Source organism: Bemisia tabaci, chromosome 1 (assembly GCF_918797505.1).
Source record: "Bemisia tabaci chromosome 1, PGI_BMITA_v3".
Classification (NCBI taxonomy): domain Eukaryota; kingdom Metazoa; phylum Arthropoda; class Insecta; order Hemiptera; family Aleyrodidae; genus Bemisia; species Bemisia tabaci.
Genome location: NC_092793.1, coordinates 18,858,771 through 18,882,828, shown reverse-complemented (window position 1 = coordinate 18,882,828; position 24,058 = coordinate 18,858,771). Strand labels below are relative to the sequence as shown.

General features: G+C 40.9%; 2 protein-coding genes across 3 annotated transcripts in view; both read right to left on the bottom strand.

The window, feature by feature from the left end:
* LOC109034068 (atypical protein kinase C) overlaps window positions 1–15,466 on the bottom strand; it is a 96,254-nt gene extending 80,788 nt beyond the window's left edge. The window contains exons 1-2 of the mRNA XM_019047008.2: window positions 14,830–15,466; window positions 1,951–2,730 (exon numbers count right to left, since the gene is read on the bottom strand). Of these exons, the coding sequence (XP_018902553.2) occupies window positions 1,951–2,422 (472 nt within the window). The 5' untranslated portion in view covers window positions 2,423–2,730; window positions 14,830–15,466. The remainder of the gene's footprint in view (window positions 1–1,950; window positions 2,731–14,829) is intronic.
* A 4,064-nt stretch (window positions 15,467–19,530) lies between these two features.
* Window positions 19,531–24,036, bottom strand: LOC109034069 (ribonuclease P protein subunit p20). Of its 2 annotated transcripts, XM_019047009.2 has the most exons (3): window positions 23,742–24,036; window positions 22,905–23,073; window positions 20,721–21,041 (listed from the first exon to the last, which is right to left on the bottom strand). In XM_019047009.2, the coding sequence occupies exons 1-3, from the start codon at window positions 23,826–23,828 to the stop codon at window positions 20,932–20,934; spliced, it is 366 nt and encodes a 121-aa protein (XP_018902554.1). In that variant the 5' UTR covers window positions 23,829–24,036; the 3' UTR covers window positions 20,721–20,931. The 2 variants fall into 2 exon arrangements, with proteins under 2 accessions (XP_072153711.1, XP_018902554.1); XM_072297610.1 differs by lacking the exon at window positions 23,742–24,036 and having other exon boundaries at window positions 19,531–21,041.
* Window positions 24,037–24,058: the final 22 nt, after the last annotated feature.

Here is a 24,058-nt window from a genome sequence, read left to right as displayed (position 1 = left end):
CTGAGTATCGTAAATGGGGCCTTGAGGTTAATGCTGGCAAAACCGAGAGGTTAACCCGAAAGTAAATTCCGACTTTGATTGAGAGAGAGATCGTTGCTGTGCTTAACTTAGTTACGCATGTTGCAGTTATTGCCAACCTAACTAAAATGAAAGCAATGTGTTGCAAGCGTGGGAATAGAATAATCCAGACAAAATAGGAGGTAACTGAAAAATTGCTACAAAGCCCCAGCCTTCCTCTCTCCTCGAAATTACGACCTTTAATAATTGACTGAACGATCTCTACGTCGTATGCGATTTCTCAGTTAAAACGCCAAAAATCGGTTTTTCGACGAAGTGATCACTTTCCATTATCTATGATTAAAACCAAATCCAAGCTGATACAAACGAATTAAATCGAATTCTCATACGGTTCAGCCACCACCCACTTGGAATGTCCACCATATGCGCATAAAGGACTAATAAAAATCGAAGTTATAGCCTGAAGCGATTAGAGATGGCTCCTCAGACCGCCCAAGTCCCTCTATTTCCATTACTTCTATTTACGATCTCGAGCTAAAATATTTACAGCGCCTGGAGTCATGAAAGAGGCAACCTCGTGCGTACGATATTGAGGCCCCTCGGCGGCCTGGAGGGACTGACGTCAATTGCGAGTGTTAAATCCCTGTGGAAAGGGTATCGCTCGATCTAACGAGCAAACAGAGAGACGGATATTTCCAAACAGCCTCGCTTAGGGTGCACGCGCAATTTGTTCCGAGTCGGCCCGGAATTTCGCGCGAGGAATGAAAAGTCCTGATATGACTGGCGGCGCGGCGGGATCCTATTATTATTACTCCCTTCGGATAACGCGATAACGCTCGAAGGAGATTCGGACGGTCCCGCGGATAAGCGCCGCGACATAATAATCTGCCGAGCTAAGGAAGAACGCCGTATGAGCCTTCAGACGTTGCCAAGTTTCGCCTTCGATAAAAACCGAATTTACAGGGAAAATTGTGAATATTTTTTCCCTTAATTTTCTGGCAATTTCGTACGCAATTTAATCTAATACATCTGAAAATTTCAAAGAAAAATTTGAATGAATGTCGAAGATACATATTTTATCAAGGGAAATTTGGCAACTCTCGAATGTTCATACGGCGTTCTTCCTTAGCACGGCAGTAATGTTCAAGGCGAAACGTGACTCATCGTATTTCAACATTTTCCCGTTAAAAGCTATAGGGCAGAGAATCGATCAGTAACGTGGTCGCTGCTATCATCCTCGGAACCGATCCTTACCTCAGGTTTAAGAGCCATAGATCAATCAATTCATTGGAAAGCACGATAGGCAGTGGCGGAGCGTATATCATCGGTTGTTCATATTAGGTGCAGTAGAGAAGATGGAGAAGCGAAAAAAGAGGAGGAATCCTTAAAAAAAAAAAAAAAAAAAAAAAAAAAAAAAAAAAAAAAAAAAAAAAAAAACATATTGCGAGAGCGTTACGTTAACTCGTCGTTCCTGGACGAAGGAACGTGACTTCATTCCAAGGTTGCAAAATTGACCCAGACAATTCAATTTTTTACAAGAATATACGTGAGAAAATTTTGTTCAAAGTTTTTCTGATTCATGTGTGAGATTAGAAGAAACACCAGTTAAAATTTCAGTTGGAAATGCCCAATATCTTCCTAATAAAAATGCTATTGCACTAAAATCACTAAAAATAAAAGACTCGTCGAATCTATTAAAACAGCATAAACTCGTCAATCATCCTCAGGAGAAAAGAGCCAGCTTTGTGCCCATCTCTTACGCGGTCGCCAGGTAATATTTTCCCTGACGGTTGTCCAGTCATAAAAATTTTCGCTAGTCTCTCTACATCCATTCGGTCAACGTGCTCCGACCACACCCTTCTCCTCACACTGGTCCACTGGCTTGGTTCCTTTCTGTTGAAGTAAAAATGTCTAAATAAAGATGGAGCTTACCTGTTGCATATCCTGGCTCGCCGTCCTCGTCCTCGGAGGCGCCGACATCATGGACTAGACACTGGTGGTGGTGGACGTGGGCGGCGGTCTGGTGGTAGAAGCACCCGTGCTCGTGCTTGTGCCCGAACATGGGCGGCGAGGGGTTGAGGACGTCCCTGGAGAAGCCCGGCGGGAACTCGAGGGGCAGGTCGGGCGGGATGGGGAAGTCGCGGATGGCGGGCCCCCCGAAGTGGCTGCACATCGGCTGGAGCGGCGCCTCCAGCGGCCCGGTGAACTCGATGTTGACCAGGGACGGGCGCCGCGAGAGCTGAAGGGGCGCCGCCTGGTAGTCCTCCTCCTCGGGGGACTCGGGGTTGTTGCTCACCGGCGCCGGCATCGAGGAGGGCAGGTGCGAGTGCGCGGGGGCCGTGCCCCTCCGGGGGGACCGAGCGCGGTCCGAGACCGTCGTAGCGCTCCAGTAGCCCCAAGCCATTTTTTTACCGGACTCCTAGATTTGGTTCTCTATCATAGCACGCAACTAAGGTTAGCTCTGAATAATTATCCGATTGAAACTTCACGCCTTAGTTACTGACATTTAAACACCGATGGAACAAAGTTAACAGATTTATGTTTCTCCTTTTCTGTCTTTGTTTTTTTTTTAGTTATTTTTGTTTATTTTTTTTTTTTTTTAACTGACCGACTTTTAGTGCTCGAGGGATTACCGTAGTTTCTTTATTGGATTTCCTTGACGGGCGATTTTGAAAAGCGGGCCAGCTCTCTCCCACATCGCCACTACTATTCCTGAAACAAATTAAAAGAGGAAAATCATGTTAACTATTGCGTCGAATGCGGTCAGAGCTTCAGGTGAATGAAGAAGCTGTATGAAATAATTTTAAGATGGCTAGAAGAACAAGTATTACGTTAAAATATAAACATTGCATCGGGTTGCGCTGCACTGCTGATGAGTCCAATTGAGGGGCTTGGAGGACAAGACCATAAGTGCAGTTTTTAAAAAAAACTGAGATGTTACTGATTTCAAGTAAATCTAGCCTAGATGCATATTCTGTGAGAAATTCGCTCCCAAATTCCAATTTTTAAGCATTAAAGAGTCAGTTTGAATTTCCTTTCTGCCGCGCCATAAGGATCTATGTAATTTCGGAACCTCAAACGCGTATTTCTCGAAACAGCAAAAACTGCACTTATGCGCCTTGTTCTCAAGCTCCTCAATTAGACACGAAACACGTCTACAGTTGCCTTTCTGAGCGTTGCTCCAAACAGCATTCTCTAAGGAGGGAATATCATGCTCGAATGTCTTTTTCCCTTCTGTAATGAGAATTTCCGTTGTGTGCTGAATTTATCGCGCATACCACAAAATCACCAATCCTGTCTAAACGCCGCACGCGTCAAACCGCAATGTGTGTAATAAAAAGACTGAAGTCAACATACTTTCTTGTGTAAGGATTAAACCGAATATACTTCGTAAAACTTTGTTCGAATGAATTTCAATAAACGATATCGTGCAGATCATCATTGAGGAATTGAATCAATTTTCCGGTTGGCATGAAGATTCAGATTACATTGAATGAAATTTTTCAAGAGAACTTCAGAGCTTAATTCGAGTCATCCACAGCGAGTTAGTATCAAACCCGCCGGCTGCTCTCGCAATAATAATTCCAAACTTCAACTGTCATCTACGATTCGAGCACGCAGATTTGCATGCTTATTGATAGTGTTTAGTTAAAGCCAGCCGATAGTACCTCCGATTATCAGTCAGTTTTCTTTGGCGCTATTTTAACTCTTCGGACCCGTTTACTTCAATGGTTATAAAAGTTGGATCCATTATATTCGCTTGAAAATTCCATACTCATATTCCTTTTTCCATTTTAAGGAAAACATACAAATAGGCTTGATTGGAACATTAAAATAACATTTTTCATCTTTATTATCTCGGAATAATCACGGCAGATTTTAAGGAGTGCGTGTTAGTTTACCGAGATAGAATAGGCAGTGAAAAACTTGCAACGTCGCGAATTAGAGAATGCATGTTTTTTACCTGGACGTCGGAGTTGAGGAAAATTGCAACTACGCATGCGCTGGAGTGTGATTTCAGTGGTAAACCTTATTATCTGCCATCAAATCGAAGCGACACTGCTGAAGGCGCTCTGAGCAACTATTCCGCCACAGAAGTATTGCACAGTATCAGATGCGATTGAAGGCGCACTAACGTATGTAAATTGACGGGGCTTGTTTACCACCTTGTAGAGTCCTATTCTGCCGCGCTGAGGAAAAACGCCAATTTTGTGCCACGTTGCCAAAAGGGTATCCCGGGATAAGCATGTCAAAATGCCTTGTGAACGGATTTTTATTTAACCATTTTAAGTCATCAGGGTGTCCTAAAACTTAGGTTTTGGGGAATTTTAGCCCCCCAACCCCCTCCGCCCCCTCAGACCCCAAAAACCGCTTTTTGGGGCTATTTTTGACTATGCTAACGTCTTTTCCTCACAACTTTTGTGATTTTCGATAGAATTGAACCAAAATTTGTCAGAATCTACATCAATTAGCGTAATTTCTGTAGAAAAAAATTCATTATCATCGGATAATATTTTAGCTTCTAAAAAAATTCGTAAAATTTAAAAAAAAAATCATTTTTTTCCTTTTTTCGCGCTAGGTGACGTATGGAAACGAGGACACAAACAAAAATTGTCTCTCTTCTTAAGTTATACATCCAATAAGACACAGAAAAAATTTCGTGTTGATCGGAGTGGTGCGCCACACTTAAAAACGCAATTTTCTAACCTCAAAACGGCCAAAATTCCACCATAGCCTCCTTTGATGACTAGGCGTGGAGAAATATGTAAAGAGAAACATCGGTTTTATCGTCTCACCTCTTAAGTGACCCACTTAAGTACCTTGAGCCAAAATTTCGAGTTGATCAGAGTGGTGCGCAACACCCAAGCACGCAATTTTCTAACCTCAAAACGGTTAAATTGCCCATTCCGGCACCCATTATCACTCCGTGTCAAAAAATAAGAAGAGGGACATCCGGTTTTATCGTCTCACTTCTTAAGTGATCCACTTAAGTACCTTGAGCCAAAATTTCGAGTTGATCAGAGTGGTGCGCAACACCCAAGCACGCAATTTTCTACCCTCAAAACGGCATAATTGCCCATTTCGGCTGATTTCGGCACCCATTATCATCCGTGTCAAAAATAAGAAGAGGGGCATCCGATATTATTGTTCTACCTCATAAATTAGACACTTAAATACCTTGAGCCAAAATTTCGAATTGATCAGAGTGGTGCGCAACACCCAAGCACGCAATTTTCTACCCTCAAAACGACCAAATTGCCCATTTCGGCTGATATCGGCACCCATTATCATTCCGTGTCAAAAAATAAGAAGAGGGACATCCGATATTATTGTCCTACCTCATAAATTACACACTTAGGTACATTTAGTCGAAATTTCGTGTCGATCAGAGTGGTGCGTAACACCCGAACACGCCGTTTTCTAACCGGAAACCTCCCAACATTCCCATTTTGGCATTCATTATGATTGTACGAGGGGCGTTCGTAAAATAAGTATATATCTTTATTTTCTCCGGAACTAATGAAGATAAATTACAACGGTAAAAAGTGTTTTAACCGTCATACTCTCAGCTTTTCAAAAAGTCTTCGTTTTTTAAATTTGGTCCACCCGTTCGCGAGTGACGTCATTTTTCCCGCGCCCATCTCTCTTCACCGCGTGTCCAAAATATTCGAGCGCGGCGGAGCTCCTCAGACTAGTACATGTTTTGGCTCCGGGATTTTGGGTCGCTCAAGGAATATTGCTGATCAAATTCGTAGGAAGAGGAAAAACGATCGATGCCGCAAGATATTGTGAAGTTTTGAAAAAACTTAATTCAGCGATCAAGCGAAAACGGCCCGATCTTTTGTCTCGTCAAGTTTTGTTCCTTCAAGACAACGCTAGACCTCATGTGGCTCATGTGACTAGAGACTTGTTCGCCTCATTCAAATGGGACCTTTTTCCTCATCCATCGTACTCACCGGACCTTGCTCCATGCGATTTTCATCTTTTTCCTGCGTTAAAGAAGAGCTTGGGTAGCCGAAAGTTCTCCACCGACGCAGAGTTGCAAGAAGCTGTAAAAAAATGGTTCCAAAGATGAAAATCGCATGGAGCAAGGTCCGGTGAGTACGATGGATGAGGAAAAAGGTCCCATTTGAATGAGGCGAACAAGTCTCTAGTCACATGAGCCACATGAGGTCTAGCGTTGTCTTGAAGGAACAAAACTTGACGAGACAAAAGATCGGGCCGTTTTCGCTTGATCGCTGAATTAAGTTTTTTCAAAACTTCACAATATCTTGCGGCATCGATCGTTTTTCCTCTTCCTACGAATTTGATCAGCAATATTCCTTGAGCGACCCAAAATCCCGGAGCCAAAACATGTACTAGTCTGAGGAGCTCCGCCGCGCTCGAATATTTTGGACACGCGGTGAAGAGAGATGGGCGCGGGAAAAATGACGTCACTCGCGAACGGGTGGACCAAATTTAAAAAACGAAGACTTTTTGAAAAGCTGAGAGTATGACGGTTAAAACACTTTTTACCGTTGTAATTTATCTTCATTAGTTCCGGAGAAAATAAAGATATATACTTATTTACGAACGCCCCTCGTACAATCATAATGAATGCCAAAATGGGAATGTTGGGAGGTTTCCGGTTAGAAAACGGCGTGTTCGGGTGTTACGCACCACTCTGATCGACACGAAATTTCGACTAAATGTACCTAAGTGTGTAATTTATGAGGTAGGACAATAATATCGGATGTCCCTCTTCTTATTTTTTGACACGGAATGATAATGGGTGCCGATATCAGCCGAAATGGGCAATTTGGTCGTTTTGAGGGTAGAAAATTGCGTGCTTGGGTGTTGCGCACCACTCTGATCAATTCGAAATTTTGGCTCAAGGTATTTAAGTGTCTAATTTATGAGGTAGAACAATAATATCGGATGCCCCTCTTCTTATTTTTTGACACGGAATGATAATGGGTGCCGAAATCAGCCGAAATGGGCAATTATGCCGTTTTGAGGGTAGAAAATTGCGTGCTTGGGTGTTGCGCACCACTCTGATCAACTCGAAATTTTGGCTCAAGGTACTTAAGTGGATCACTTAAGAAGTGAGACGATAAAACCGGATGTCCCTCTTCTTATTTTTTGACACGGAGTGATAATGGGTGCCGGAATGGGCAATTTAACCGTTTTGAGGTTAGAAAATTGCGTGCTTGGGTGTTGCGCACCACTCTGATCAACTCGAAATTTTGGCTCAAGGTACTTAAGTGGGTCACTTAAGAGGTGAGACGATAAAACCGGATGTTTCTCTTTACATATTTCTCCACGCCTAGTCATCAAAGGAGGCTATGGTGGTATTTTGGCCGTTTTGAGGTTAGAAAATTGCGTTTTTAAGTGTGGCGCACCACTCCGATCAACACGAAATTTTTTCTGTGTCTTATTGGATGTATAACTTAAGAAGAGAGACAATTTTTGTTTGTGTCCTCGTTTCCATACGTCACCTAGCGCGAAAAAAGGAAAAAAATGATTTTTTTTTTAAATTTTACGAATTTTTTTAGAAGCTAAAATATTATCCGATGATAATGAATTTTTTTCTACAGAAATTACGCTAATTGATGTAGATTCTGACAAATTTTGGTTCAATTCTATCGAAAATCACGAAAGTTGTGAGGAAAAGACGTTAGCATAGTCAAAAATAGCCCCAAAAAGCGGTTTTTGGGGGTCTGAGGGGGGGCGGAGGGGTTGGGGGGCTAAAATTCCCCAAAACCTAAGTTTTAGGACACCCTTGATGACTTAAAATGGTTAAAATAAAAATCGTTCACAAGGGCATTTTGACATGCTTATCCCGGGATACCCTTTCCTCCAATAAAATAATCATTTTTGAGGATATTTATGAATATTTTCTCTTGATATTTGCAGATGATTTAGATCTGGCTGCGAATGACATTATCTAAGAAATTGGAGGAAAAATATTCACAAATTTTTCTGTAAATTCGTATTTTATCAAAGAAAATTTGGCAACGTCAGCAGGTCAATATGCCGTTCTTCCTTAGCACGACAGTATTTGTCCCACAATAAGCAGCTTCTACTCGATCGATTTCTGTGAAACTTGGTGCGAAGAGGTATAAAATGGCCACGAAAGTTAATTCGCGATCACCTTCTACAATATTTCTTTCTTCTCTTTGTACGGATGGATATCAACAACTGCCTGTTAAGTGACATCGATTTGTATCTCTGAAGGCGGCAACATGGAGGGGGTGAATAACTCTCAAAAGCCGAGGATCTGCGAGAAAATTCAAGGGTTCGGCCGGACGATGAATAAAATAGGAAGGCGGGCTCAAACTTAGATAGCAATTGTGGATGATTTAGACTTCCGAGAGCCGGCGCCCGACGCTTGTTCCCGAATTCTCAACCGCGCTCTGAAATAATGCAGAAATAATGCTGACCTCCGTCCTGCCCCTGCACAACGGTGGCTCTCGAACTCACCTCCAACCTGTGCCGCCCCGCCACTCGTGGTAAAAATGTCATAACACCATGCAAAAGTTCGCATATTTCTTCCATGCATAATGTTCTACAAATCGTATCCGATACATCAAACGGGTGAGATTGTATCGATATCGATTGGTTCAAAACATAACATAGCCCAGGGCCGAATTAAGGGGGCCGAATTAATTGTGGCCCCGGCCCATAGCGGCAAAAGGGGGACGGCAAATTTCGCAATTTTTTTAAATTTAGGTATCAAAAAAATCGGATTCAGAAAAAATTATTACAAACGAGAAAAGGTGACAAAATCTCTCATTTCCTGAGAGTATAGTTATTTCTAATTTTGCCGTCTTTCGGTGATACAAGAGGCAGTACCTTTAATTCGTCGAGTTAACAGAGAAACCAAACACCCAATCTGGCCTGAGACGGCGCGGCGCGGCGCAGAGAGCAATGGTGGCGAGGACTTGAGATGGAAAGGAGAAGTCCTCGGCGCGACGGCGGCGGTCAGCGTGTAACACATATTAGCGCCTACAAGACTGCATGAATACTTCACGCATTGCGTCAAACACTGTGCGGTCAGCAGCTGTAGCGTCGGTGGGAAACGCATAGCGCTTACAAGACTATAGGAATACTTAACGCATTGCGCCAAATACAGTGCGGTCGGCGCGGCGGCGGAAGTTGAAAGTATTAAACCACATTTATGTTTGTTCTTTCATAATTTTTTCGCTCAATACTTAGAAATGGAAGGCCTCGTCCACACAGAGATAGGTTTACGGAACTTAACTTTCGCGCAAAGTTCCGTGAACTTTTGCTAACTTTCGCGCAAAGTTCCGTGAACTTTTGCTAGTAGTGTTGACAGGGCTGTTGCAAAAAATGTGTCCAACACGAGTAAACGTGTCTTATGCACCCCTCCCCCTCCGGCACGTTCACTTGATGGTTTTTATTGAAGTTTCAGAACGAATGAGAAGGGGGCGGCAAAATACAGGTGGCCCATGTGGGCGCAAAGTGGATAAATCCGGCCCTGACATAGCCGCAAAAATCAATTGAGGAATCTGACGGAATGGGTTTTTTGTGATAGATTATTGATTCGTATGAGTACTAATTGGCCAAAACCAGTGAAATTGCTACGAAATTTCTCATTTTCTGCTTTCCTGACAATATCCTAAAGTTTTGGTTTGAGGTTATTTTCTATTGTTCTGAACCAAACGATACATCGACCCACTATCGAATACGATCCATTGCAAGAAAACCTGATAACCTTGCTGCATCATTCAGCCCGTTGGAGTTTCCGGTGGTATGCCACGATGAACGACTAAACAAGGTGCGAATTTCAGCATTCTGATATTTCTCGACTCTTCAAAATTGTAAATGGAAGATGATTCGCGGATATTCCTGAAAGTAACGCCTAACCAAGGTATTAACGTTTTTGTTTAGCACTAGATACGAGAAACTTAAATTTCCCACTCACAAGAAAAATCAAAGTCTACGTGAATCAAATAGGATTTATTGAGCAATTTTACGGCTAATATAGGGTCTTATTATTTATTAGTGCCTCTTGTGTTGAACCGAACCCTTGTTGACAATGTCACGATGGCATTTGTCCCAGTGAGTTGACTCAGTTAACTGTGTTAACTCAGAGTTAACACTGCGATGAGAAAAGGGGTGAGGATTCTCCATTAGATGCACATGCCGATTTAATGAAAAATAGACGATCGAACCGCAGACGTCTTTCGGCCTCGAACGGTGAAAATGTTACACAGACCACCTTCTGCGCTCGAATGCCTCAACACTAAGAGCTTTTGTCCCCTGTCTCCGCTTCCCTATCCATTTCTCAGAATCGATCCACTTCTTTGTAGTCTCGGCCCATATTAATCTTATACAGACATTGAACCCCCATGTGATCTCTGGTAAATATTTTGCGTTTTTTTCACTCAGTTTTCGTTTTTTGGCTCCGAGTGTATTTTCTATTAACAAAAGAACTCTGTTGCTATTTAAAGTAGTTCATCCCCTGTCTCGATTCCAATATGCCAAAATGGACCACTAAACGAGGTAAGAACTGAAACATTTCAAGATATCCACCATCAAACTTTCCGGTGAACTCCTTAAACATGAGAAAAAACTTCAACATTGACAAATGAGTGAACAATGCGTATTATATAAGTACTTTACATTAGATTCAGTTAATTCAAACTTGCCGCTTACAAAAACATTGATCCCACACAAATATCGACGTACGTACCTAAGTCAACCATTGAAATTAAGCAATATATTTCGAAAGAAAAGTAATGCTGAATATTATGAAAGTTCCCATATTTCACTGAAATTTCGTAACTTTATTAAGTTATTCAGAACAATTAAGCACACTGAGAGGTTACTGGATTTTAAAGAATACTAAAATTAGTTCAGTGGCTCATTTGATTAAAGAGAGTCCAGTTTTTTTAACTAGCGAGTGCAAATTGACGAGTAAAAGAAACGCTGATTACTCACGTAATATATTTTTTTCCCCGACTGGATCCTAAGTGAAAGTTTGAAGAGAAAACAGACTTCGTGGTGCTTAGTTTTGCACACTGCTTGCAGGTCCATTGGTTCGTTTACAGCCAACGTTGTAATATCCAACTTAGAGCTTATTTATTCATTCATTACTCATGTATGGTTTACATAAAAAATGCGAGATTCTCTTCAAACCACGAATAATGTTTTCAAAATGTTTGAAGATATGTTGCTAGTCATTCTTGGGTAACAAAATAAATGGTATGGTTAAACCTGAAGGCCTTGCCATGCGACAGTGTCTGCTTCGCTTCAACCCCTTTCCAAATTTAAGTATGCAATTTTACACGTGCAAACACACCCTCACACACACAAGCCCACCCTCCCACTTTTCTTTTTGATGTTTTTCCAGTTTCTATAAAGGTAGAGAGGTTGTTTCTTTTCTTTTAAGGAAAGTGTAAATTCTTTTCAATGCTAGACGTTTTCAGGTTTCTGGAGTGAGGAAAAAACTAAACTGGGAAACACGTTCAAGTTTGTCAAAGGTGCCAGAGAATGTCTTTTGTCAATATTCTAAAAAATCATTTTCCACACTCATTTTGTTGCAACGAAGATTCTCAATAATTGCATGAGTTTCCGCAAACTCGTATGCCTAAACGTTTCCACACTCTCTATGTGTGTCGGAACGGGAGGGGTGCATAAGACACGTTTACTCGTGTTGGACACATTTTTTGCAACAGCCCTGTCAACACTACTAGCAAAAGTTCACGGAACTTTGCGCGAAAGTTAAGTTCCGTAAACCTATCTCTGTGTGGACGAGACCTTCCATTTCTAAGTATTGAGCGAAAAAATTATGAAAGAACAAACATAAATGTGGTTTGATACTTTCAACTTCCGCCGCCGCGCCGACCGCACTGTATTTGGCGCAATGCGTTAAGTATTCCTACAGTCTTGTAGGCGCTATGCGTTTCCCACCGGCTATTGAGCGAAAAAATTATGAAAGAACATAAATGTGGTTAAATAATTTTAACTTCCGGCGCCGCGCCGACCACACTGTATTTGACGCAATGCGTGAAGTATTCATGCAGTCTTGTAGGCGCTAATATGTGTTACACGCTGACCGCCACCGCGCCGAGGGCTTCTCCTTTTCATCTCAAGTCCTCGCCATCATTGCTCTCTGCGCCGCGCCGTTTCAGGCCAGATTGGGTGTTTGGTTTCTCTCTTAACTTGACTAATTAAAGGTGCTGCCTCTTGTATCACCGAAAGACGGCAGATTTTTTCGCCTTCCCTCGTTTGTAATAATTTTTTCTGAGTCCGATTTTTTTTGCGTGACTACGCCTGGAAAACGACCAAGATTTTTAATAGGATCCTTTCGTAGGAAAGCAGTCAACAAGTCCGTGCTTGGGTTTGATCATGTCAGGATCTTCTCAACTTGATTGATCATTTGATTATTTGTGACGAATAATTACAGCAGTAGAGGTGCGGTTGAAATGCCAGTTGTAGACAATTTCACTTTGAACACACCTGCGAGAACGCACAGGAGTCTCCACGCGTGAGAGGATAGATTGGAAAGCAATTAATTACGTAACTAATTATCCAACGAGGTGCGGAGGATAATTCTTTCATTGGTCTTGTTTTCCATTCATTTTAGAACTTAAATGCAACCGACGGGGCGTTCACAAGCTTTGGATACCAAGTATACACACGAAATGTGGACAGAGATATCGAGCACTTGCACAGATTTCCAACTAAAAAAGAAAGCACGGAAATACAATTTCTTTAACGTAAGTATAGATATGCACTGGAAAAAAAAACACACATTGGATCTAGAGTCCTGACTCTTGAAAACATTGACAAGAAAAAATACTCTTGATTCAATCGGATTTTTGCTTGAATCAGAACGAAATCCGCTTCAATTAAGAGGCTTGGTTCTTGATTTAAGTTAGATTCTGATTGAATCAAGAGTCCTTTTTCTTGTCGATCGATGCTTTTAAGAGTCTGGATTCTAGATCCAACGTGTTTTTTTTTTTCTTTCTTTCTTTTTTTTCCCAGTGTACGTATGCACACTTTCACAGATTCGATCATAATTAAAGAAACTCAAGAGTGGAAAAAGTTTGGGCCTGGGAGGGGACTGCTCCCCCCCCCCCCCCCTCGAAATTTACCTATCCATTCCTGGGAAGTGAGAGATTTTCTTTGATGAGCGGGTGACAAACTTATCACCTTTGAAATATTGATTCACTTAATTTGCCGGGAAGAAAAGCTGGAAATCGCTCCTATAAGACGACTCAATTTTACTAATTTTCCGAGGGTAGCCCCCTAACTCCCCTTAGAAGCTAGGAAAATCCCCTTAACCCCACTCTTGGAGCTGGGAGCAAACCGTAAATTAATTATACTCTTGACGGAGTGTTTTTTAGTGTCCTTTAGACCTTATCACGAGAGCGAGGACGAGGTGTTCTTATGGTGCCCTCTATGAAAAGTCCCAAGTTCCATCCATAGGGAAACTATGGTGTGTACTGTTCTGTTAATGACGTTAATTGCTGCGTTCTTCGACGAGTGATTTTTTCTTTGATATTAAACACAAAAACTCAGTGTTCGGTTCGAAGTTTTTCTTTGAAGTTTCATTGCTCATATCCACTGAATGCAACAGTAAGGGCGCAAATAAGTGTCTTTTTGCCTATTGTTATGGTGCCTATGCGGACCTGTTTACCGGAGGCAATTACCGAATGTACTTTAGAAAATATCTGATGCCTCCCGGCCTACGAAACTGCACGGGCAGGAGCTTATTATGAGTTGCAGAATTTGCTCCTTTTACTGATAATTTATCTCCGGGTTGCCTTATTTTAAAAATCAACCTTCAACCTGAAATGTAAATGAGACAGATGAGTTCTGTTACTGGTGCTATCAGAATTCCTGGAGTAAAAAGAGGGGGGCAAGTGGCAACAAACATAACAGATAAAAAAAGTAACTCGAATTTTAGATAAAATTGAGCAAGTGATCAGTAATGGTTACGGTCCCTCGGAATTCTTTGATGATCAAGAGATGATCGTAATGGTTCCATTAGAGGTGGAAGTGAAAATGATAGGTGTCCAGTGCTGCTCATCCATCAGGATACCCGTGGTTTAGGACATGACTTCCATTGACTGAGAAAATAGGGTAAGTAGGTATACCAAAACTTCTTTAGAGCCCCCCTCGAGGTAAATTTGAAATCTTGTAGTGGAGGTGCAGGCGAATGACACAATATACTTCAGTATAACGCTTTTGAATTTTTGCAACTGTTGCTCTCTGCTACGAACAGACAGTTCTGTTGCGGATTTCATCTGAGATTTCATTTGAATTACTACTATTCTCTAGATAATTTAACTGCAGAAATGAGATCTTCGATTTATTCTGAACAACCGTTTTGATTATTAGGAAGGAACTTAAGAAAAATCCAAATTTCCGAAACGTGGCATGGAGTTGAGCTTCTTGACCTCCAAGCCAACAAGGCTCCCATTTCGGTTAAGTTCATTTGATCGTGTCAATTAGAGGGTATCTCGCCTGTACCTCCACGAAAACAGAATGTTTTCAGAGAGTGAATTAGCACCAAAAAAGGTCACTTGATTTGAGCAGAGATATTCTTGAATTGGCCGTCCAGAAGATTTTTTCTTGAATCGCTATAAAACTTGCTAGATTCAAGCAGCACACAACATCCATTCCTCTTAATATCGGAAGTTTTCTTCTTGATCCGGGAGAAAATATGCTTGGCAGCAAATTCGAGAGTGTTCCTGGATAAATAAAGTCGCTCTCCTTCCCTTTGAGTCGATTGAAGTAATATGACGTCATCAAGGGGAACCTAACAAGAGTAAACAAATGAAAAGCTGGTGGTACCTGGGAAATTTCGAGCATCCTGTCGAGAGACGAGCACCCGAGCGACGAGAGCCGCGGAAAAATCGGACGGAAACCACGGCCGGAGGTGGGAAAATCCGAAATCCGAGGGCCTCGGAAGCGAGATCGATACGGGGAAACCCGCGGACCTGAGTTAGGTTATCTCGGCTGAGGCTGGGCGCAGCGGACCCGCGAAATCGGCGATGTCGACGCGACTGCCGCGGGAGACGACGGGCGCGACCCGCGCCCCGATTCCGCGCAGGCGCCCGGGGGGAGAAGGGGCGGGGGCGCCCCCCCGCGCTCCCGTTGGGGGCGCGGGTGCGACCGAGACCCAGATACAGCGCTCCGGCCACGAAGCAAGGGCTGCTGAGGGCGGCTGGTCCGCGCCGCATCGAGCATCGAGCCGAGCCAGCTCCAGGTGGGGGTTCTTACATGTGCCGCTCTGACGTCATCCGTGAGTCGGGCACTTGCGCCGCGGAGGCGCCCAAACTCGCCGACGGAAGTGAGCGTGGTAGGCTCCAACGTTGTCGAGATGGACGGGGTTTTCAGAAAGGAGCCAACCCTCATTTTCGAAAAAATTGAGTTAAGGATGTTTTTGAGTTCCGCTGGTCGTATATCTTCTCCTGCCAAAATCTCAAAGTCAATGTTGAAATAAATAAATAAACACTGGAAAAAAAAGAAAAGAAAAGAAAAAAAAAAAAAAAAAAAAAAAAAAAACACATTGGATTTCGAGTCCAGACTCTTGAAAACATTGACAGGAAAAATGACTCTTGATCCAAACAGATTTAAGCTTAAATCAAAAGGAAATCCGCTCAAATTAAGAGGCTCGGTTCTTGATTTAAGCTTAAATCTGATTGAATCAAGAGTATTTTTTCTTGTCGATGTTTTCAAGAGTCTGGACTCTAGATCCAATGCGTTTTTTTATATTTCCAGTGAATGAAGAAAAAAAATTAGTTAATGAAAATAGGGCTGAAAGTGTTTGAGTCTTATGGAGTAGTACAACTTCTAATCTCTTTTCCTCAGTTTCAACTTGATGTGGGTTGGTTAAACTCGGTCCAAATGAAGTTTCGAACACATTTTGAGAAACTTTCAGGGAAATTTCGTGTGGAGATCCACGAAGCTGTGAAATATATCAAAATTTGAAACTTATTATTTTAGGGGCTGAGTATGCAACCCGCACTCAAATCGATGGCCACAGAGCGAATCCACCTATTTTCATTTCGGTGTTCAAAATTCCCGCCTCTATTTTAGTTTTTCGAAGAGAGGCAAGTCAACTTCGTAGCTTCAAAATGTTTATAGAATCATCTGCTCGTAGAGAGCATATGACAGTCATGACATGAAAACTGCATTGTTATGCAGACCTTAAACCGCAACGTCGCAAACGGAAATGCGTGGTTTTGCACTTTGCCCATTGAGATTTCAGAATTTTAAAAGACAAATTTGACAGGATTTTTCCCACACCCATACATTAAAGTTAAAAAATGTAACCTATCTGATTCATAAAGCACTGTAACCTAAAAATCAAATAAGAAGAAATTAGATAGACAAATTTAGTAGGTACAAACGTGAACCGTAAATTATCAGTTTGGATCTGATTTTTTTCCCCCTCTTTCAAGAATTTTTTTGGTCACACAGGACTTAGCTTCTGTTGGATTCTAGCCGCTAGCACGTTATAATAGACTTGTTGTGTATGAATAGGAATACCTATCTCACACTAGGAAAAAATATCCAATGCAAAATCGTACTTTTCAAATAGTTCACGATTTTATCTTTCATTGAAATTTTGCAACTGGGTTGTAGGGCTAACATCGTCACTTCCCGGCCAAAGTATCACAGGCGCCATGCGACGTTCCAAAATGTTTGCTGCCATTTTGTTTTTTTACAGAGAAATTGTTGGCTAAACCTGTTTGAAAATGTCACTGAATTTTCTTTGTGCTGCCGATCAAATTCAGTGAAATTTTCAAACAGGTTTAGCCAACAATTTCTCTGTAAAAAAACAAAATGGCGGAGGGAATTTCGAAATGTCGCATGACGCTTGTGATACTGTGGCCAGAGGGTGACGACATGTTACTCAGGAAAGCCATGAATCCAAAAAAAAGTTTTCAGAGAATGAGCTTAGTCCTGTCCGAGCGGGTAGCAGGTTGTCAATTGTGCGGAACAAGCACATATCGGCGGCGCAAGTCCGAGCCATGCACGTATTTTGTTTGTGGTGTTTGTTAAACCTCCACCCCTATTTTATTTTTTTAAAAGGGAGCAAATCGACATCTTAGTTTTCGCAGAATTTTCTTGGCACTGAGAAGAAAATCACGGCAGTTTTTAAGAATTACCGTTGAGTAGTTTTTCATTTAAAAGATAAAGTGTGACAGGAAGTCTGCGACGTCGCAAATCGAGATACGTGGTTGCGGGCTTACACCGTCGATATACCTAGGCAAAGGCGGATTCAATATTTGGCAACACTGGATTTCCTCCATTTAAAGCTATGGAAATGTATCGATTCTTGGAGGGGGCAAGTGCTTCGACAAGAGTCGATTATTTAGCATAGGTTTAAATAAAGAAATTCGGTGTTGCCAAATCGCTGGATCCGCCTCTGGATGTAAGTGAAGCAACATAAAAGGTCTCTGAGGGGGTATCATTGTGCTCAAATTAGTTATCCACTTTATCATGAGACTTTTAGTTTTGGATGGACTATCAGGGCCGGATTTAGAAGGTGCCCACATGGGCTGCGGCCCATGGCGGCAAATTTGGGGGGCGACAAATGTTGTAATTTTTTCAAATGTAGGTGTCAAGAAAAAAATCTGCTTCAGAAAAAAAATTACAGACGAGAAAAGGCGACAAAATCTCTCATTTCCTGAGAGTTAAAGTATAGTAATTCCTACTTTGTTCGTCTTTCGATGATACAAGAGACAGCGCCTTTCATTAGTCTAGTTGAGAGAGAAACCAAACACGCACTTTGGCCTGGAGCGGCGCGGCGCAGAGAGCAATGATGACGCGGACTTGAGATGGGAAGGAGAAGCCCCTTCGGCGCGCCGGTCAGCTTGAAACACATATTAGCGCCTACAAGACTGCATGAATACTTCACGCATTGCGTCAAACACTGTGCGGTCAGCAGCTGTCGGTGGGAAACGCTTGGCCCCTACAAGACTGTAGGAATACTTCACGCATTGCGCCTAATACAGTGCGGTCGGCGCAGCGGTGGAAGTTGAAATTATTAAACCACATATATGTTTATTCTTTCATAAATTTTTCGTTCTTTTCTCATAAATGAAAGGCCTCATCCACACAGAAATAGGTTTACGGAACTTAATTTTCGCGCAAAGTTCCGTGAACTTTTGCTAGTGTTGAAAGGACTTTCACAAAACATGTGCCCAACACGAGTAAACGCGTTTTATGCACCTCTCCTCCTCCGGCACGTTCACTTGATGGTTTGTAGGTATCGATGTTTCAAAACGAATAAGAATAGGGGCGGCAAAATACAGGCGGCCCATAGACGGCAAGAGGTAAATCCGGCCCTGTGGACTATCACGCAATGGTTGAAAAGATGGCCTCTATGTCTATATCTCGTTTCTTGCGATAAATCGCCTCTCAATGGTAAAAGTTACAAAATGCGCACCTCGGTTTACGGCGTCGCGGATTTTTCGTCACGTTTTATTTTTTCAAAGGCGGATCGATCAACATTAGGTATTTCTTTTCATTTACCTCTAATTTTTCTTCATCTTATGACTTGCGCAGAATATTTATGAAATATAGTCAGTATTTGTAGAAACGACGTAAGAACTTCGCAATATTACTTAAGTTGTGCTGCCATTAATTTGCAAGTACTTGGGTAAACGGAGGAAAGGTCTCACTAGTAAATTGTATCCATACAATCTATAGTAGGTATTTCTATTCATTCTTCTATTGAAAATATAGGCAAGAGTGTTCGTTTGATTTCCTGCAAATTATAAATGAAGTTGCCGAATCTGAGCAGTAATGCAGAGCTTACACGTCGTCTCTGCAAAGAATGTCTCGATTACCAGCGATAAGATTTTTTTTTTTTTTTTGGGGGGGGGGGAGGAGGGGCGTTGGTCGGTATAAATTCGAAAGAAAAAGCCGCGGAGATTTTGAAAAGCGGCGAATACGATAAGTTTTCTTTGATTTCAATCATCACACTATTTCTCGCCATCCGTCCCAAGTTCCGGTGGAATGCTAATTCAGTCCGGACTGTTTGACAGGCATGCTTGTTGCCTATGCGGCGAGATTGAAGGCGAACCTCGAGAAAACGATTTCGGTCGATAAGTTTACGCGTGGTCTAATGGCTTAAGAAAGTTAATGGAGCGAGATTAATGTATGTTTTTCTGACGGACAACTATTCGTCTCCTTTAGTATGTTCGTTGCCTATGCAGCAGAACTGGTGGCAGACTTCACGGGGACTATCCCTACCAATAAGTTAACAACATTCTCCGTCGGTTCAATCAAAGCTTAGGGAACGATATAAATGTGTGTTCTTTGAATAGATAACCATGCGCGCTATCCGGCAAGTTTGATACGAATACAGCGAAATTGAAGGCGAACGACTAAATGACAATATCTGTTGGTAAAGTTACGCATGGTTCATTGGTTTAGCAAAGTTTATTCCTCGAAATTAATGTATGTTTTTCGAATAGATTATGTAAAATCTTGCAGAGGTAGGCAAAATCAACATATAAATGAATAAAGACTAGCATATCCCTTTTTATTTTAGTTTTATTGAAAATAATATTAATTGTTTTTAAAATGCAGTGGGAAAAAGCTTCCCTGTACACCAACTGAATAAAAATAGTATCCTTAGAACTACACGATGATTCATGAAAACTTCAAGATTCAATGTTTTTTAATTTATGAAGGCGATCAAAGTGAACAAATATGGTGTTAAGATACAATAAAACACAAAATATAACAGATGAAGAGATGGTAATGAATCAATAATAATAATAATAATAAAAAAAAAACCCAATCCATTTAGTATACTTCTCTCCTGTAGAATGTATGGAGCCATGAAGAGAAACAGGGGCGCTAAAGTCACGTCTCGACTAACAAACTTCACGCCTTGTAAGGGCAGCTGTTAGTACAGAGCAAACAGTGAAAAGTGAGCGATAGTACATCAAAAGTTATTGCACAATTCGAAAAATGGTTCTATGCGATTCTGATGGCTTCTCGGGCAGTCATAAATCCATTATAATCTCAAGTTTTCACTTAATATCAGAATCTATCACAATCCCATTAACATAATGACTGGCGTAATTCATTACAGAAGTGATATCTGTCTCTTTCATGTTCACTTCATTGAATGATGAACTGATCATTGTCAGATAAACTGATCATAATCAGATCACTAATAAACCATGATTCTCACCACTGTGTTATTCCAAAGTGTAATTTTTGTTCATATTGAACATACAAATTCAAAATATAAATTGTTCTTTTCATTATTTACAGACTAAATGGGGAGGATTTCACAGAAAAAAATGCTTTCATGAGCATGACTGTTGCAAATGACCCATTCCCGCTGCAGTCCTTAAGTAGGATTTGAAATTAGTTTGTATTACAATCAAATTACACAACTCAATCAATGTATTTGACAAGCTTTAACAGCCAATAATTGCAGAATAACAAAAACAGGTGCCATTGTTTCGGATGAATCTAAATTTGACATACCTGTTAGTTTTCTGCAGATGAAAAATTGAGCCAAAAACAGTAGAAATAAAAAGGTAAATGAGCGACATGCGCGAAGTATAGCACCTTTGTACAGGCCTTTGATGTACATCCGAATAAAAACGATGGTACAAAAGTAAGCATTAATGATATCAGCTATGAATAAGGGTAGAAAAACAGCCCACCAGTCGTTTAGAGATGGAGGCTGACTTGTGATCTGCATGTTTTCCAGTCGGAATGCTAGAAGGACAGAAAAACCTAGCAAACCAAGAATATTGACCCACAGTTCGAATACTGTCACACCGAGCCAAAAAGAAAGCTCTTTGATGGAAAAGAACATGGTTAGCTCAAAAGATGTCTTTCACTTTGAAATGTAACAATTGAAAAATGTGTCTTCAAGGGCAGACTTACAATGACGAAACCTCACAAATTTTGCTACTTTTTATCTTTACTTTTAACTGTGGATTTGATGAGGATGTGAACGGCTGAGTTCTGTCGTGTTTGGACTTCGTACTCTGATTCATCATTCAACGGCTCCAGATCATCTGAGAATAAGGCAAAAAAGTTTCAATTAATGATACAAGGCTTTCAGTGGAAACTACCAAACAAGTCCCCTGATTATCTCCATTAAGGAGAGGGCCGTTTTAGGGCCCAGCCTGAATTTTCTGTTGAAGTGCAAGTTGGCAATGCAGTGTAAAACTGTTAAGTTGGTAGTACGGAGTACTAACCTAGTCGTGTGAGACTGCGTGTAGTAGCGTAGTCAGGTTTTCTTACATAATGTGATAACTAGAATAAATCACTGTTCGGTCATCTTAACTCTCTTCAATGCCTTCCTTTTTTACATATTATCCACTGCTTTAATTAAGTTACCTCAACAGCTTCAGGACCGGTACGCGGCACGAGGTGTAGGCTCACGGACATGATACGGCGACGGAACGAAAAAACAAACTCGCGATCGAAAACTGAACAACGCGTAAATTTTACTTATAAGGGCACATAACCTGTTGAGGTAGCTTAATTAAAGCAGTGGATAATATGTAAAAAAGGAAGGCATTGAAGAGAGTTAAGATGACGAACAGTGATTTATTCTAGTTATCACATTATGTAAAAAAACCTGACTACGCTACAGCACGCAGTCTCACACGACTTATTATCCACTGCTTTAATTAAGCTACCTCAACATTTTCTCAATAGAACTTGATTTTTTGCTCATTGTCAGTCCATATTCTCTGGAATATATCATGATTTGGTCATTTACGGTCTCTTTCCAGGTTTAACACTGACCTAAATATGGGTCTACAGGTTGATTCTAGCGAAAAAGGCGTATTTTTTGGAATTCGACCCCAAACCCCACATTATTTGTCACAAGCAGCCTTTTGACCCATGTTAAGGTCAGTATCAGATCCAGGAAGAAACCAAAAATGACCAAATTATGATGCATTTTGTAGAATTGAGACCGACAGCGAGCAATGAGTTTCTTTGAGGAAAGTCAGTGTGGGCCTGAAAACAGCCCTAATCGATAGCCCCCCCTTCTGTCTTTTCTCAGACCACTCTTGACTGAAAACTAGAGAGATAAATCTAAACAAACATTGTTACAAAATTTGCTTCCACTCCCTGTTATTGTTCAGGTTGCAGAAGGGTATGAAACCTTGCTTTTTGAGAATCTTTCTGTCCTTTTCCTCTTCTTGGGCTTCTTTTTTCCCCCTTGCTTTTCTCCGGAAGTTTTTATTTTGAATTTTTCTCCTGATTTTCCCAGACTTTTTAACAATTATTTTCTTTCAATTCTAAGATTTTTAAAATGACTTATCTTTCTGTTACTGAAGTATCCTGATTTCCCAGACTTTCAGTAACTAAATTTTGCCCCCTTGGTATGAGCTCCAGTAATTGTGCTTCAGTATGCAAGCATCTCATTGATGATTCTTAACAGATTGTCATACTTTTGTCTCTGTTTCCCCTAAATTTTAAAATATTTTTAAACAAAAGGTTTCAAAATTCTAATGAATCCCAAAATTCTCTTTTCAAGGCACGCTTTGTAACAATACTATGTGCGCCAATTAACTTGTTTGATAAATTTCTTTATTTCAAATTTTTTTCAGAGCTGCTTTCTTAAATTTGAAATCTTGCGGATTCAAAAACCTTTTAATTAAAAAAAAACTTTAGTCCCTTCAGTTTCGGCTGAGCATATGTGTACTATATTAATAAGTAGGATATTGCTTGGCCATTGCCAAAAAGAGGCATCTTGAAGCAAAGGGGGCAAAGTCCATTTTGCCTATAAGCCCCAAAATGCAAGTATTCTTATGTAATCTGGAGCTTGTCAGCAAAATGGACTTTGGTCCCTTTATTTCATGATGCCTCAAATGAGCTAATGAGTTGAGGGAGAGTGAGATGGAACTTTTTACTTTACTTACCAACTAAATCTATGGTTGATGTGTTCACATGAATCTCTAGTGTATCGTAATGAGTACGCTGGAGTTCAAGAGCTAAGCTTATAGTTCTCAAAACTGCATGTCCTAAACCATGGAGGATGACAAACGAGTTCTCAGATGACAGTAACTTCTCACACTTGGAAAGCTGACCCTAAAATTTCATAATGCACAAAATTATTCATTGGCATAAGAATTCGGATCAGGATGTAAATGATAAGAGTAAAAAGAAATTAAAACAAAATCCAAATTATCTCGTTCTGATTTCCTGACTTCATTATTAGAAGTGGAGAAAGAAAAGAATAGACAAATATCGCGTCCAAAAATTGCACCACTCAACAGATATTTATATGCTAACCAATGGGCCAACCGATGATTGATGCATTCAGACTGATGTGACTTTTGTCTATTCTTTTCTTTCCCTAGTTCAAGAATTATAGATATTAAAATGAATTATTACGGTAGACGTGGCGAACATACGCTTAACTTTTCCCAGCAAGTTTGAGTTGGATTCACAACAGTGCCAGATCAGTTAAGTTCGGATCAAAGTTTGGTTCCTAGCAGAACTCTTCTTCAGAAGTTACAAGAAATTTCACTTTTCGTCATACTTGATCCACGTCTTCACCTCCAAATTGATGGATTTTGGGTCCCTTAATGTTAATATACTTGATAACTTATTTCCAGATGTCTATGGGATGGACATTTAGCATTCAGCTGTTGTTGCGGGTTCAAATTTGATTACACTTTGTACCATCGGAGATTCCTTTTAGTTGAAACACCAAAAATGGTGCGTTTGAAAATTTGAGCACAGAATGAACTTACTTTAAAATCGGACTTATTGGTCACATAAAATTCATTTTCTTTCTTCTCTCCTCTGGGTGGTGGGCGCTTCTTCCTCGCATGATCCATGCCATTCAGATGATCTACTGTAATAAGTGAGGTAGCAGCATCTAATCAGTAAAAGCAAATTAACCTTCACCTTAACGTTAAATTCAAGGGACAGTGAGGCAAATGGAAGTTAATGACAACTCATTGCAAGTGATTAATGGTAATTAATTTGAAGTAATCACACGACACAGTTTATAATCAATATTAGATTGGAAACTCAGAAATTAGAGGAACATAACCTAAAAATTTAT